Genomic DNA, 14,923 nt, shown 5'->3' with positions numbered 1-14,923 from the left:
AAGCACAACATAGCGCAGGTTAAAATAATCTGTTGAACAAATTAAAATAAGATTGTTCATATAAACATAGGAATTATAACTTGAACAGGAAATTGATTTATTTCAAGTTTATTAAAAAAAATAATTGAATTTTTTCTCTGGTACTTTTAGAGGAATTTAGAGGTGCAGTTGGCATCACTGCATAGTGCAGAAACTAACAAACAATTAACAACCACCTATAGTTGTTTTCATTTGAAGTAGCCTTCTGGCAAACAGAGTTTGCTGAACGACTGAGGTTTACAGGAGGACAGGTCCAAGTTTTTTAAAAAGAATCTAACAGAACAATGCCACTCAGGAAAGTCATTGACATCCCACATTGCCCAAATGAACAATTTTATTAGGTCAAAGCAATGTTTAACAATTCACAAGATGGCAGAAGAAATTGAGATTTTGGTGGGTACGAGCCAAAAAATCCTAACCGAAAAATTAAGAATACAGTGTTGCTACCCGGTTTGTTCCAAAACTCTTAACACAAGAGCAGAAAGACAGTAATGTAGCAGTCTGTCAGAAAGTTTTAAATTAGTTAAAAGTCTTGTAGTCTTTTATCAAAAGTTTGTAGGTCCTTCAAAATTAAGGAAATTGATACAAGAGTCAAAACTCATTTAAGTTTACATGGCTGAAAGACAAAAATACAACTATTTTCCTTTTAAGACACCAATTGAAAAAAAATAAATAAATAACACTGACAAAATGCTAACTAGTCACAATATTGTAAGTAGATTAAACATTTCATTCAACGAAATGAATCTGAAGTACCGAGTGAAACTTTTTTTCACAGACAACTGTTAGTTTCATACCTAATTATATCAACTTGTATAACTTTCATTTATGGGATATATATAAATATTTAATTGCCATTCATGAGCAACCACTGCATTCTGAAAATGTTTGTATTTGGATAGTCATTAACTGATAATGAATTATAGATCCCATACTCTTTTAAACTTTATAAATGCATACTAATATTGCTCAAAAATTGTGTTTCTGCTCATTGGAAAATTCTAAAAAAGTGATATACAACTGGATGACTATTTTCAACAAAGGTGATGCTACCATACACACCATTTGAACTTCCAGGGCACTGTTTCAAGATATCTTCAGCAGTTCTATAATTTCACACCTAACACACTTTTACTTTTTCTTTTTGGGGAGCAGCAAGATAAGCTGTATAAAAGGACTGACTAAAGGTAAACAGACTGAAAGGCTATCTACATTTACTTACTTCCATTACCCAGATGACTTTATATTATGTGTATAGAAGAGTTGTAATAAAGTCAAAAACATTCAGCACATAATTAAAGATAATGCTTTCTTTTTTAACATTATTCATGAAACACTAATAAAAAAAGTCATACATTCTTTCTATAAATAATGTTGTACAATTTTTTACTCATGTGGATAACATATTTAAATACATTGTGTAACACATGTTTAAATATTTTGTGTAATAAAAGACCAGTCACAAATGAAAACAAAAAGTAATTCTTAAGTTTTATAGCAATTAATTTCAGACAATTACCTCATAACATATTCATTACTATGAGGATCACATTCTTTCAAAAGTTTTGTAAATTCTTCATCCAAACGCTCTACAACGGTAAGAACACATCCTCTGAGCCGATATGGAGGTTTATCAAGTGATTCCATCTCTTCTGTGATATGTTCTCCAATGACAATATCAGATGTAGCTAGTAACATATCAAGTGTTTCTGAGATACGATCTAATAACCTAAATAACAAATAATGAAATTAACTTCTTTAAATCGTTTTTAATCAACTGTTACAAATTTTATTAACAATCTTCATAAAATGTACCATAAACAAACATATCTGTTTTAAATTAAATAAATAGTGAAGTAAAACTAATCATTACATTCTGTTAGTTTGCAAGATAAACATTTAGCAATTAAAGGGTTAATGAAACAATACTACTCATCAGAAATTATAGCATCCTAAACGGCAGAAACAGAAATAGATTTATTTACTTTCTTTAAACAAAAAAAATGCTAAATGCTATTTAGAATATACTATAAAGATTTCAATTCTTCTGAAGCAGTTTAACTATCTGTTAACAAACAAAAAACCATTTCCTCCACTAGTTCATCTATTTTATTAAATTAAAAAAAAAATTACAAATTTTTAAATCAATATTGTGATTTAAACAGTAAATTTCTCTTAATTTAATAAATCTGTTGAATTTTAAGAAATTTTAAGGTCACAGGAGTATTCTCTGTATTTACGTAATTTATATTTTTCAATAACATATACGAATGCTGAAATTTTAAAATGTATATAATATTTCTCTTTATGTACATATAAATGTAAAAGAAGAGACAGACTTATGGGCCACAAACTAAGGCATCCTGGAATAGTCGTTTTAATATTGGAAGGACAGGTAGAAGGGAAAAATTGTGTAGGCAGGCCATGTTTGGAATATGTAAATCAAATTGTTAGGAATGTAGGATGTAGAGGGTATACTGAAATGAAACGACTAGGACTAGATAGGGAATCTTGGAGAGCTGCATCAAACCAGTCAAATGACTGAAGACAAAAAAAAAGTACATATAATAAAAAAATATTAAATAAATATACAGTAAAACTTTTATTAAGTGACATCTTCCAACTAAGGACAGCTCCAATGGATAGTTTAACATTTCCCATTTCGTTGAAACAGAATCCTTTGTGAAATACAAAAGAGCAATGGATAAGAAAATAAATGGGTAAAAATTATGTTTTTGTAATTTCTTTTTAAGTATATAAAAATACATTCACTATAGTTAAATTGTATGTTTACCAGTATATTTATACTCACATTGTATTACATCTGGCCTGGCAATCCAGTAGTAGTAACTGCATTTTCCTCCACACACACACACACACACACACACACACACACACACACATGCACGCATGCGCACGTAGTTGCAAAAAATGGGGTATTCCATTTTAATTTAACAAATTTTTAAAAATTTTATTGTAACTGCATTTGCCTCCACACACACGCACAAGTAGTTGCAAAAAATGGGGTATTCCATTTTAATTTTCAAATATTTTATTGTATCACTATTTTTGATTTTGATGATATTTGGTGTATGATAACTACTAACCATGTAGTGGCCAAACTAAAAAAAAAATTTTCTTGAGTATAGACTGTTTTCTTACTTGCCAACAGGTAAAAACAGCCATTTTCAACACTTTTTCCATGGGCTGTAGCATTCTTATTTTACATCATATAGGTCAAAAAGGGCTTTTTGGAAAGAATAAAGATGGAACTTTATCTTAGTTTACTCAAAATTAATTTTGTTACATAACCAAATTTTATAATGTTTACTGAGATTTACAAATTGTTTTTTTTCAAATTTTGGGCCGAAAATAAATAATGAAGGGCTTAAGGTAACAGGCCTGTTTTTTACCTTTTAACTGGGCTGTTACAGTGTCCATTAAAAAAATAGCCACCAAATTGTAAGATTTTGAAAATATCTTTTTTTTTGGGTCAAAAACCTAAAATTTTTACTACATTAAGTACTTTTTATGTACTTTAAAACCATATAAAATTTATTTTGTACTCAAAGGGGTTGAAGAGTAATGAAGCCATCAAAATTGCTAAAAACACTGTTTCTTCTAACTGTCAACAATGTATCCAAAAAATTCACATGTACTTTTTCAGATAATAATGTAGACCTACTACACAAAATATTCTGATATGTCTATAATGAGATAGCTTATATTTTAGTTACTTTAAACATGAAAGCGAATAGACATGCATGGACATGACTGTAAAATCCAGAATGTAAACATTTTGGAAGACTCAGTTACTGTTTTCATTTCAATGATATGTTGTATTGTAATTTGATAAAATTAAACAAGAAAATCAAGAACAAAAACATTCAATTCACACTCACAAGAAGAATTCCTAACATGAGGGGACAAAAATCGGAACGTATGGAGTACTAGGAGGACCTCAAGGCCCAAACAGTCCCATCGAAGAGACTTGAATAATGGACTGACTAAAGAGATCCTATGCAGTCATAAAAGGTAACATGCTATCATGTCATATAAAAGATTTTCTCTACAAAATCCACTTTCTACAAACACTTGTTTCCTAGGTTATTGTAGGATCGGTAACAGATAAAATTCTTATAAGGACCCTCCCTGAAACTATCTATAGTATTTCTGTTTATTTAAATAGTTAAGTCTCCTAAGGAAGAGGTTGCAATAAGGTGCTAGCAATTTTTATTATAGATCACAGATTGCAGATCACTGTATTACCAGTGATTAAACTTTGGTCTCTAGTTACAAAAATCTCTGTTTCAGTAAAAAAAATTTATTAGCAGTAAAATAAAATAAGATTAAAATTAAACTTACTTAGCCCAATATTCTGGTTTCATAGCGTCAGAAACCTTAGGGTTATAATCAAATATAGAAGAAATTATTGCAAGTTTTATTTTTATAGCAACAGCAATCCCTAAGTGATGTTGATCAGCAATGCTTTGCAACTCATGAAGTAAATCAATTTGCTCTCTTCGATCAGTGCGTTTTTTCCCTCTTGCAGCCACAATCTCACTCAGTTTCTTCACTACAAGATTTGTATCAACTTCTGCATCCTTAGGGAACATCTTAGGTTTTTCCTAACAACATAAAACATAAGTTGTACAATTAAACTACCATAATATTAATCAGAAAGTACTATCTACTTTGCAATAAATAAAAAAATATATCAACTAATGAAAAAATGACTATGGATTTTATTTTAATTACCTGACACAGACAAGAACAAACATTTTGATTTTTGAATTTCCATTACTTCGAATTACATTTGGATAACAGCTTGTTTTTTTTTTTGGATTGGAAGATGATGTGCAAAGTTAAAAAGCTGGCAATGAAATGCATAACTTTCCTGGCTATGCTGCAAAAGTGCATGCATGTTAATTTTTTTGAATTAGGAGCATTGGAATAAAAAATGTTTCTCATAGATCTTTACAATAGATTTAAATTTTTTTTTTGTTGACTGCCGACTCTGTATTAATACAATCTACTGGTGCCAGGATTTTAATTATTAATTTAGTTGGGGTTTTTATTGATGAGTAATATTAGAAAAACATGACTTTCATGATTTATTTCATTTAAATAATTAATTAAAAAATGAACTCCGATCAAAGGGATTGGCATCTAGCATCAGTATTTCCTTCTTGATACCAGAAACTCCAATCAGAATGTACATACAAAGCAGGAGGTTTAACTAAACCAATATAAACTTAATTGCATTATTTATTAATTATATGAAAATGGAAGATTACACAATTTATTTTTAAATTTGATAATTAATTACAGTATATTTTATGAACTCTTCAAAACAGTTTATAAAGTCAGGAATTTCCTGGATACATTTTACATTTACATAGTTTGTTTCCTTATTTCCTTTTGTCAGCAGCTTTTAAATTCTTTTCTTGAGACTCTTTTCAATTCTTTTATTCCTTACACTTCTCTGGCGTCATTTTTTCCAATTTTATGAATGGAGTGGAAACGATTTTCTGAAGGTTTGGCAACTGGTCAAATATTTAGAGCTGTACGGGATAACCCAGCTTATTATTTTTAATAAAATATCATAAAAACAGCAAGGCAATAATGTAAATAGAATATAAAAAACATGCATTTAACAAATTCAGTTACAAAATATATACTAACAATTTTTTGTAGCACCAAATGGTTTTTCTACTACAAGGGTAGTATGCCGTTATTGGATCTTGTCAATCTATTCCAGACATGGTTATAAATTTAAAATAATTACTAACTTTTCAGTTATAGTGCCTCTCATTTGTGAAGACCAAGTCGATTCCCAAATTCAGTAGTAATATAATTCACAGGAAGCTTACCATGCCATTTCCCAATGTCAACTCCATTACAAAACGCAGATTTGTTTCCTCCTTTTTTAATTTTTCAGACATTAAATTTCATCTGGCAATATTTATTATTGCCAGTTGCAATAATAAATATTTGGATCTTAGAAGGGGAAGGGGCACATCGGTTTGAATCAGACTTCACCTCCTTTTTTTTAACTTTTTTAAATTTAAATATATTGATTTATTTATAATTATTAACTTCTATAAAAGATTTTTGATAATAATTAAATAATAAAAAAAAAAATGTAAGTAACAAAAGTTATAAATGAAATAAAAATTTTCATTTAAAAAAAATGTTTATATGTAATTTAATAGTTGTACAAGGAAGTTATGTGGTGCCCACATCAGATTTTTGTAACTGAATTCTCATTTCAAGTTTTCTTTCTATCTTAATGTAACAAATATAACCCAATAAACTTTCCCTAGCTTTAGGAACTTAAGGAAATTAATTCTCAAATATTCTTCACTAAACCACAGGATTTATACTTCCATTTCTCAATTATTGAACATAGAGCGTACATCCCTCTTCTCTATCAATCTTAAATTAAACAGCAATAGATTCTCAAAGCTTAAAAATACATTTAATAAAATTTCTTTTGTTACTGTTATTTATACAGAGTGAGCAACATAAAACCGAACCCATAACATAACCGCTGCAGGATCGGTAGGTTACGTTGGAATGAAATGAAATTTTATGAATGATACGGATAAATTAAATAAGAAAAACATAAAATGTAATTTAAATGTTGTAAATTTAATTTTATTTACCTTATTGTTACAAAAGATGTTCAAAATAACCACCATGGACATTGATGCACTTTTGTGCACAACTGATCATATAGAAGGTCGTCTAACGCGAAACATTGTTGTCAATTGCGCTGATTTCTCGTTGAATGTTTACTTTCAGTTCATCAATATTGTGGGGATTAGATGCATAAACTCTCTCCTTTAAAAAATCGCAAGTAGACAACTCTGGGGAACATGGAAGCCATCGTCCTCTACTGACAGCTTGTTCATTTGTGACAGCTACATGAATGCGATTCAGTGAGACGTTTGATATGCAACATGTTGCTCCATCCTGTTGGAAGAAGCTGTATTCTTTTTCACTGAGTTAATTGCTCATATAATTATTTGACAATTGTGAGCTAAACTTGTGTATTGACAGTCTGGTCAAAACATATTGGTCATGCTACACGATTATCGGAAACTGTACACCAAACAACAATTTCTCATCGTGAAATGGATGCTCGAATATCTCGCCATCCAATACCTGGTGTTCTGCGAAATAACATGGCTGGATAAATGAAACCATGCCTCATCTGTCATGAAATATGACATCAGGTCTATCTGTCCACCCACAATGTTTTTAAGAAGCCAGTTGCAATAATAAAGTTGTTTCGGTTTGTCTGTCTCCTTCAGTTGTTGCACACTTTTAACACTGTATGGTTTCAATTTTAGTTTATGAAGAATTTTACAAGATATGTACTTAACACCAGATTGTTAGGATAACCTGAATAGTGATTTTTTTGGACTGGCAGTAATTCTACTTTCAATATCGACAATGGCCTGTAGAGTCCTAATGGAAGGTTGCCTATTTCGTTCTGCATTTGAAACCAAACCTGTTGTACACCACTTATTATGCTACGCTGGGATTCTGGCATTCGCAAATTTTTCTATAAATACTTGATATGATTCTTCAAACAATCCAGAACGAATATAGGCCTCACTCAATATAGGCCTCATCTTCTCTTGGATTGAATAAGGCATTTTACACAAAAACAGCTGCACCCATAATACATATACTACACTGACACGTAACCAATACCTGACAAATGCCAGCAACAACTGGTAGTAACATATACATCCACTAGTTGCGGAAGTTGTGTGAGAGTCTTTCATAAATAGTGTTGGGTAACGGTTTCATTTTGGGTTTGGTTTTATGTTGCTCACTCTGAATAATCCCTTCCCTTCCCTTCCCATCAATACCCAATATACACTATTTTATTTAAAATTGGATCCCATTAGCTCTACCCCTTCATTTCTTGTATGGCCTCCATTATTCTACAGATAAATTCTACCCCCTTATTTTTCTACACTTCCCTTTGCCTTATATAATTTACCCATCTGACAATGTGAATTCTGTACAACCACTCGTTATAACAAGCACCTTTTATATACTTGTTTTTAGTTTTGAATTTGCCACCTGTATATGCAATATACTGATGGCGTTTTACACATGTCGATGTACAGTTCATGATACTACCAAGAGTGAACATAAAGAAGAATCAGATTTTTGATAGCAAAGACCAAATCTGTAGCTGAAATTCACAGGCAAATTTCTGACGTACATATACAGGCCGAATATTATGAGTGACACTTACGTAAGAAAGCAAGAAATAAATGCCATTCATTTCAAGAAGGTAAATGAACATTCATGATGAATGAAGCAGCTGGCCATCAGTGATAACGGATGATTTGAATGAAAAAGTTAACAAAAAACCTTACCAGCACTTCACCTTGTCACAATTGTCTCTGATGTTTCATGATCTTTGATTTCTGAAGTTTTTGATTAAAAAACTGGACAATAAAAAGCTGTATGCCAAAGATGTTAACTAAACATATAAGGAAAAATGTCTTGCCATGAATAAACTCCTCCCTCCCAAAAATGAGGTTGTTTGATTACATTGCTATCAGACATGAAAGTTGAATTAGGTAAAGCAGCAGTCAATGCAATGGTGGTATTCATCATCACCTAGACCAAGGAAATTTAAACAAGAATGTTTGATAAAGAAGCTTATAGGTACTGTTTGTTTGGCGATAAAAAATGTCTTGGTTGTCAAATTTAGTGATCACAGAACTACTGTGAATAATGATACAAACTGTTAAACCTAACAAAAACAAATATTTGGTCTTAAATAAAAAACTAAAAAATGGTAAATGCAGTTTTTTTACCTTGTTTTAAAGCATTATAACTTCAAAAATTTTCTGTAAGGTATATTGTTAAACTGTATGTTTAAATATCTATTTTAATCATATTTCAAAAAATTACCTTTATCTCCAGTTATCAAATAAATGTTTTTTTTAACAGTAAAAACAGTTTTAAACAGAAAGATAACTCATAGAAAATAATACTTTTAAAAAAATTAAAAATATATTTTAAACAATTTCATCAGATAGTTTTCGTACATTTTAAAACATTTTCAATCTTTATAGTACAGAACATAATTTGCATCTACATCTAAAACATATTTTTAAGTGAAAAATATATTATTAAAAATTAAAACTGATCCATTTAAAAGATCAGAATCTAGGCAAAAGGCTTTTAAACTCACAGATAATGAACCACCACTTGTCACAGGAATCCAGACACCTTCACCATCATCATCATCTTCATCACGTCGCTTCTTTCTTTCTTTTTCTTTTCTATCTTTCTTACGTTCCCTTTTATCATCATCATCTTTATCAGTAGTCCTAAGTCAAAACAGACAATAAATGAAAATGACCATGTGATAAAAATAATATTAAGTTTTTGTCTCTTAATTTTAATTCTTTAAAATATATGCTTACCTTACGCATACATGTTGGACAGTATGTGCTGCACATACATCCCTGAAGCAGAGATAACTCTCTCTGAAATAACAGTTACTGAGTTCTCATCAGTTGTTATGAGTTCTCTTCAATTATACGTTATTACACAATGATTTTTTTTTATAAATTACATATTTGTAAAAATATTTCCTTAAGTCAATTAGAAGAAAAACATAAATAAGTATCATAATTAGTATTAACATGAATTTCTTAATTAAATTTAAGAAAAAATTTCTTAATGTAGCTTGAACAACAAAGTGGGTTGATTCACAAAACTAAGCCTACTGAAACCTTTCCCATGACTATATAAGAACGTATTCAATTTTTAAAATAACCTTAGCTGCTAAGATTTAGTCAAAATGCAGGTAGGTTGGTTTGCTACATTTGACATGAAGTGGAAAATGCCAAGAACAACTGACAGAGCCCTTCAGGTACTTATTACTGAATAACTAAATCTTCTTATTGGACGAACCAATAAAAATAAGAAAGGCACTTACCACAAATGTGAAATCTATATTAATTATACAAAATTATTTTGCTTACTCACCCACTAAGCTGATATAAATTTGCAAGTTAGCAGTTAACACAAAATGTGAAATCTTTAATTCTTTTAAAATTCATATTCTCATTTAATTTTTTTTACTCAATAAAATAAAAAAAAAGAATTTCTTTCTTTTTTGTCTGTACATTTTTTTTTAACTCTAACCTTTTGAAGAAATCCATAAAAGACAGCTGCGCAGCCTTGATTGTGACTTTCAATTACACCTTTTTGATTAAAAGTTGTGATGAAAAGTCACAATCAGACAATAACTATGTGGTGCCGATAATTTTTTTTTAAAAATGATTCTTTTACCCTATTTTTCATGTAATAAGGCAAGTCCCATCGTAAGTCCAAAAATCTTTTTGATACTAAGGAAAACGTTTTTATTATAAAATTATAAATTTATTAAGCAATGATTTTTTTTACATCAGTTTATACCAAATATACGATGATCAATCAATTATTAAACAAACATTTTTACTGTAGAAAATGCTTAATGCAGGCAATTGAAACTTTTGCAAGTGTTAGTTGGCAACCTTGCAAAGAGTGTTAATCAGTTGTTCGATTATTTACATAAACATAACTTCTAAAGTCTTAGTTATGTCTTTAGTTAAGTCTTAGTTTAGTCTTTATTGGGTTGTGTCCACTTAAAGAACAGCATTCTGTGATCAGATTTTTACTTTTGCAAAGTGTACAACCATCAGAAATATTTTCTCGGATGAACAAACAATACGGCAGTAGTCACATGAACCGTGCAATTTTTTACATGTGGGTGGAAAAGTTTAAACGTGGCCGCAAAAACATGACCAACAAGCACCACTCCAGACATCCAGTAACAGTGTCAAGCTTGGCGTTAGATTCTAGTATAGATATACCTAGCCAAGAAAACTGATGAATTACAGTTGAACAATTGCTGAAAAATGTGAAGTAAGTGTTGGCACAAATCATACAATCATTCAAAACAAACTGAACTGCCATAAGACTTGTGCAAGGTGGGTTCCCAGAGAGCTTACCATTCATCACAAAGCTGAGAGATTTCACATTTGCACCAAGCTCCAATAACAAAGGTGATGTATTTTTGGACAGGATTTTAACCTATGATGAAATTTGTATAAATCATTTTGAGCCGGAGTCCAAGCGTCAAAGCATGAAGTGGAAATATTCTGAATCCCCTGTCCATAAGAAATTCAAAATGCAACCATCGGCTGGTAAGGTCATGTTAATCATCTTTTGGAGTGCCTATGGTTTTCGATTTTCTGTGATTATTTTGAGGAGCAACGCTCTACCAACAGCCTATACTACTCAGCCATGATTGAGAACAAAGTCAGCTGTGTTGAAGAGGAAATGTCTGGGATGGCAGAGGAAAGGCATGCTTCTTCAAGACAATGCTTGATCCTCATACGACACAACTGACGTTGGAAACTACTGGCAAAGTGGGTTGGGAGCTCCTACCTCAGCCTCCTTACAGCCCTGACCTTGCCCCTTTGGATTTTTATCTGTTTGGGTCCAATGAGAGAAGCTTTGCATGGCATCAAGTTCAATGACAACGATGAGGTAAAGAAAAAAATGCACAACTGACTTTGAGATCAAAGTAAAGAATTCTTCACTGAGGGGATAAGAAGAATCATAAAGAGATGGGACAAGTGCAGAGAAGTTGGTGGGAATTACATGGAAAAGTAGACAAAAAAATTGTATTTATTTAAAAAAAAACATTTTTGCAGTACAGCTATTTGTCTGTTTAACTATTGAATAACCATCGTAATTAAAACTCTATTTTTTTTTTTTTTAATATGTTTTAAATTAATACAAACCCGTAAACCCATATGCTAATCATTATGAAAACAATTCTTCACATACTTCAAATTTATATTCTATTATGAGCCTGGACATGCTTTTCTATGTACTTTAACTAACAATGGATGAAATGATAAAGACAAAAAATTAAATCCTTGCTGGCCAGTTCGTGTAATGCTTAAAATCTACCTTTAAGTATACCTCTTTCTATTTTTAAAAATATGCAAGTTATTTTATACAATCAGTTCCTAGCAAATTCTATGAGATTTATTTTAAAAAAGTCAGCTAAGAAACATTAAAAAAAAATATATGATGTACCAAAAATTTAGCGAATAATATGGAACTGTAATAACTAGTACAATGTAATTAGTTATTTTACATTAAAAGATAAATTAGAATTAATTAAAATATGATTTAAGAAAAAAATCATCAGATCATTCATTATATATCATTAGAATACGCACGCACACACACTTTTTTAACAGTTTAACGAAGGAGACAATACTTTCAAATTAGTAAATATTAAATGATTCACTTTCAAAATAATGATTATTTTCCTTCTTAAGAATTTACAGAACTAGTTATTAGCTCTCTCTTAAGCAGAAGTTTATTATAAAAATATATTAATGAACTACCCTAAGCACATACTGAGTAATATGTTTTTTTTCAAATTAAGATTTTCTGTCCTAAAATGAAACTTAACATACTTTTTAAGAAAACGATCTCTTAGAGTTGTACATTGTCCATCATCTTCACTATCTGAACTACTACTGTCAGAATCCATATCCCAATCAATAGATGAATCACTTCCTTCATCATCATCATCCCCACCCATACTTGATCCCTGAAACAAAAAATGAATAAAAAGAAATACTATATTCAACGATAGCATAAAACAAAACCTTATTAATCATTAAAAGATGACAATAGAAGGGATGTCCCAAAAATAATGCACAGTTGATCAAAATTCAAAGAAAATTTATTTGTACACCAAATCAAGTTTACAGTCCTTCGATCTCCCTCCTATTACAAAGAGCCTGTCTAATATTGCCTGACAACTTCACCTGCTGCCCAAGATTAATTTCTTACCTACAAGTTGTCCTGGGCTGAAAATGAAACTGATCTTAAAGACTGAAGTCGGAATCTGTTGTCAAACGGCCTCCAATGATGACGTCAACTACATAACGGGACGGCCATTATTGCTTCAGAGAATGAGGTGAATGATTTGTAGCGTGTAAAAAATGCTGTGCCTGACCAGGATTCGAACCCAGAACTACTTAGCCACCTGAGTTAAATATTATTGAACTCAATTTTCAATTTTACATGCATTCTAACAAGGAAGAGTATATTTTAAAATGATAAGCAAACTAAATACAAACTCACCTTAATGACTTTACTATCAGGTGCACTAGATTCTGAGCCAGATTTTTTAAACTGCATTACACTAGGAGCTTCATTGTCAGAATCTTCTTCAGCTTCTGAAACATTTCAGTATTATCATTGTACTATTAACAATCTCAAATTTCCTACATTCACTTATAAATGTATTTTACCACTGTTGGCAAAAAGGGAAGAAATATGATCACAAATGAAAAGAGAATTAAGATAATTTTTTTGTAATAATTAAAGTCTAGATCAACAATTGAGATAATAATAAAATTTGTAGTTCTTAATGCAAAATATTAGCAGTAAATTTTCTCACTGGAAAAAATCTGAAAGTTAGAAAATAAACAGCTACACTCACTCAACAAATCCCTGAAATTAAAAAGGAGAAGAAATAAATATAAAAACTCAAATTAGGATTTAGCAAAAGTATTTTAGAAGTTAATTGAAATTTTTCAAGCCTAGCTAACACTTTAGTTGGATGATTATTTCATATCAAATCAACTAATAAAAATTTCTTTATTGATCTAATCTGGACTTCTATGAAGTTCTTGGTGTTTTTTACTCAACATACATTATGAAAATCACTTTATATTAAATTTTTTAATAAACAATTTTTATAATTAAGCCGAGCGGTTAATTTCTGAACCAAAGATTCTCTAACATGGAAAGGTGCAAAAATCAAAAAGATGGAGAATTACTCCATTTAACAGGAAAACATGTAATTTTTAAATTAAGTTTCAAAATACAAAACAATTGCACTTAATGCATGTTAAATATCAGAACATAATGTTTATTTTCTCAGCAAACATTTAATGATAATAATAACTAAGCTTAATAAAATTTTTCATATTTTGGACCATATTATTGATAGATCAAGTGCATTGATAATATTCTTACATATTATTAATGTCCTGATTTGGCAGCCCAATCTCCCCTTCCTTATACTTCATCTTTTAGGTATCATGGAAAATGAGTCAAATCATCAGTCACGCTCTTTCTGCAATAAGATGCTGGCACTTTCTACTTAATCAGCAGACTAGCCAGTTTTTTTATGGGGCTCAATATGATAGGTCACTGAATCTAGGACCGTTCAGGAGATCCTCTTTTATATCAAGGAACACACATAAAGAATGCTAAAAAAATAACTGAGGGTACTTATGAGTAAGGCCAAAGACTGCCTTCTTTTTCTTCTTCTAATATATAATGTTTACAGAACAGTATCCAGTGAATGCAGCAGCATGGACAATGATACTATTATACATTGCCAAATGCATATTAATAGAAGGATATAGTTTTAAGACATTTTGACTTTTGATAAGATTAGTTTATTTTAAAATATAAATCTATTGATTGAAAAAAATCATGTGATTTAGAAGGGAAAGGTGTTAATTAATTGAAGGCTGTTGAAAAGGTTTAGTCATTTTCTGAGAATGGAAGCCAATAGTTCATAAAAGCCAGAATAGATAGGAAGAAACCAGCATGTCAGCAAGGAGTAACATATAAACTCAGAACAACATAGACTTGTCCTTTTGCAAATACTTTTTTGCCAAATTTACTGCAGCTCTATATAATGTTGTATCTTGCATATGCACTGTTACAGCCCAACTTAAAATTAAAGGCAGCATATGTCTTTCTATATCTCCACATCCTTTAGTAGTTTTGAAACGTACTTACT

General features: G+C 30.5%; 1 protein-coding gene across 1 annotated transcript in view; it reads right to left on the bottom strand.

The window, feature by feature from the left end:
• Window positions 1–14,923, bottom strand: part of eIF3c (eukaryotic translation initiation factor 3 subunit c) — a 57,928-nt gene that overhangs the window by 32,539 nt on the left and 10,466 nt on the right. Inside the window, exons 6-10 of the mRNA XM_075382119.1 lie at window positions 13,246–13,340; window positions 12,570–12,706; window positions 9,272–9,410; window positions 4,405–4,667; window positions 1,559–1,768 (exon numbers count right to left, since the gene is read on the bottom strand). Coding sequence (XP_075238234.1) covers window positions 1,559–1,768; window positions 4,405–4,667; window positions 9,272–9,410; window positions 12,570–12,706; window positions 13,246–13,340 — 844 coding nt within the window. The remainder of the gene's footprint in view (window positions 1–1,558; window positions 1,769–4,404; window positions 4,668–9,271; window positions 9,411–12,569; window positions 12,707–13,245; window positions 13,341–14,923) is intronic.

The sequence above is a fragment of the Lycorma delicatula genome, chromosome 1 (assembly GCF_047948215.1).
Source record: "Lycorma delicatula isolate Av1 chromosome 1, ASM4794821v1, whole genome shotgun sequence".
Taxonomy (NCBI): domain Eukaryota; kingdom Metazoa; phylum Arthropoda; class Insecta; order Hemiptera; family Fulgoridae; genus Lycorma; species Lycorma delicatula.
Note: the sequence above shows the minus strand (reverse complement) of the source record. Positions and strands in the feature narration are given on the sequence as shown.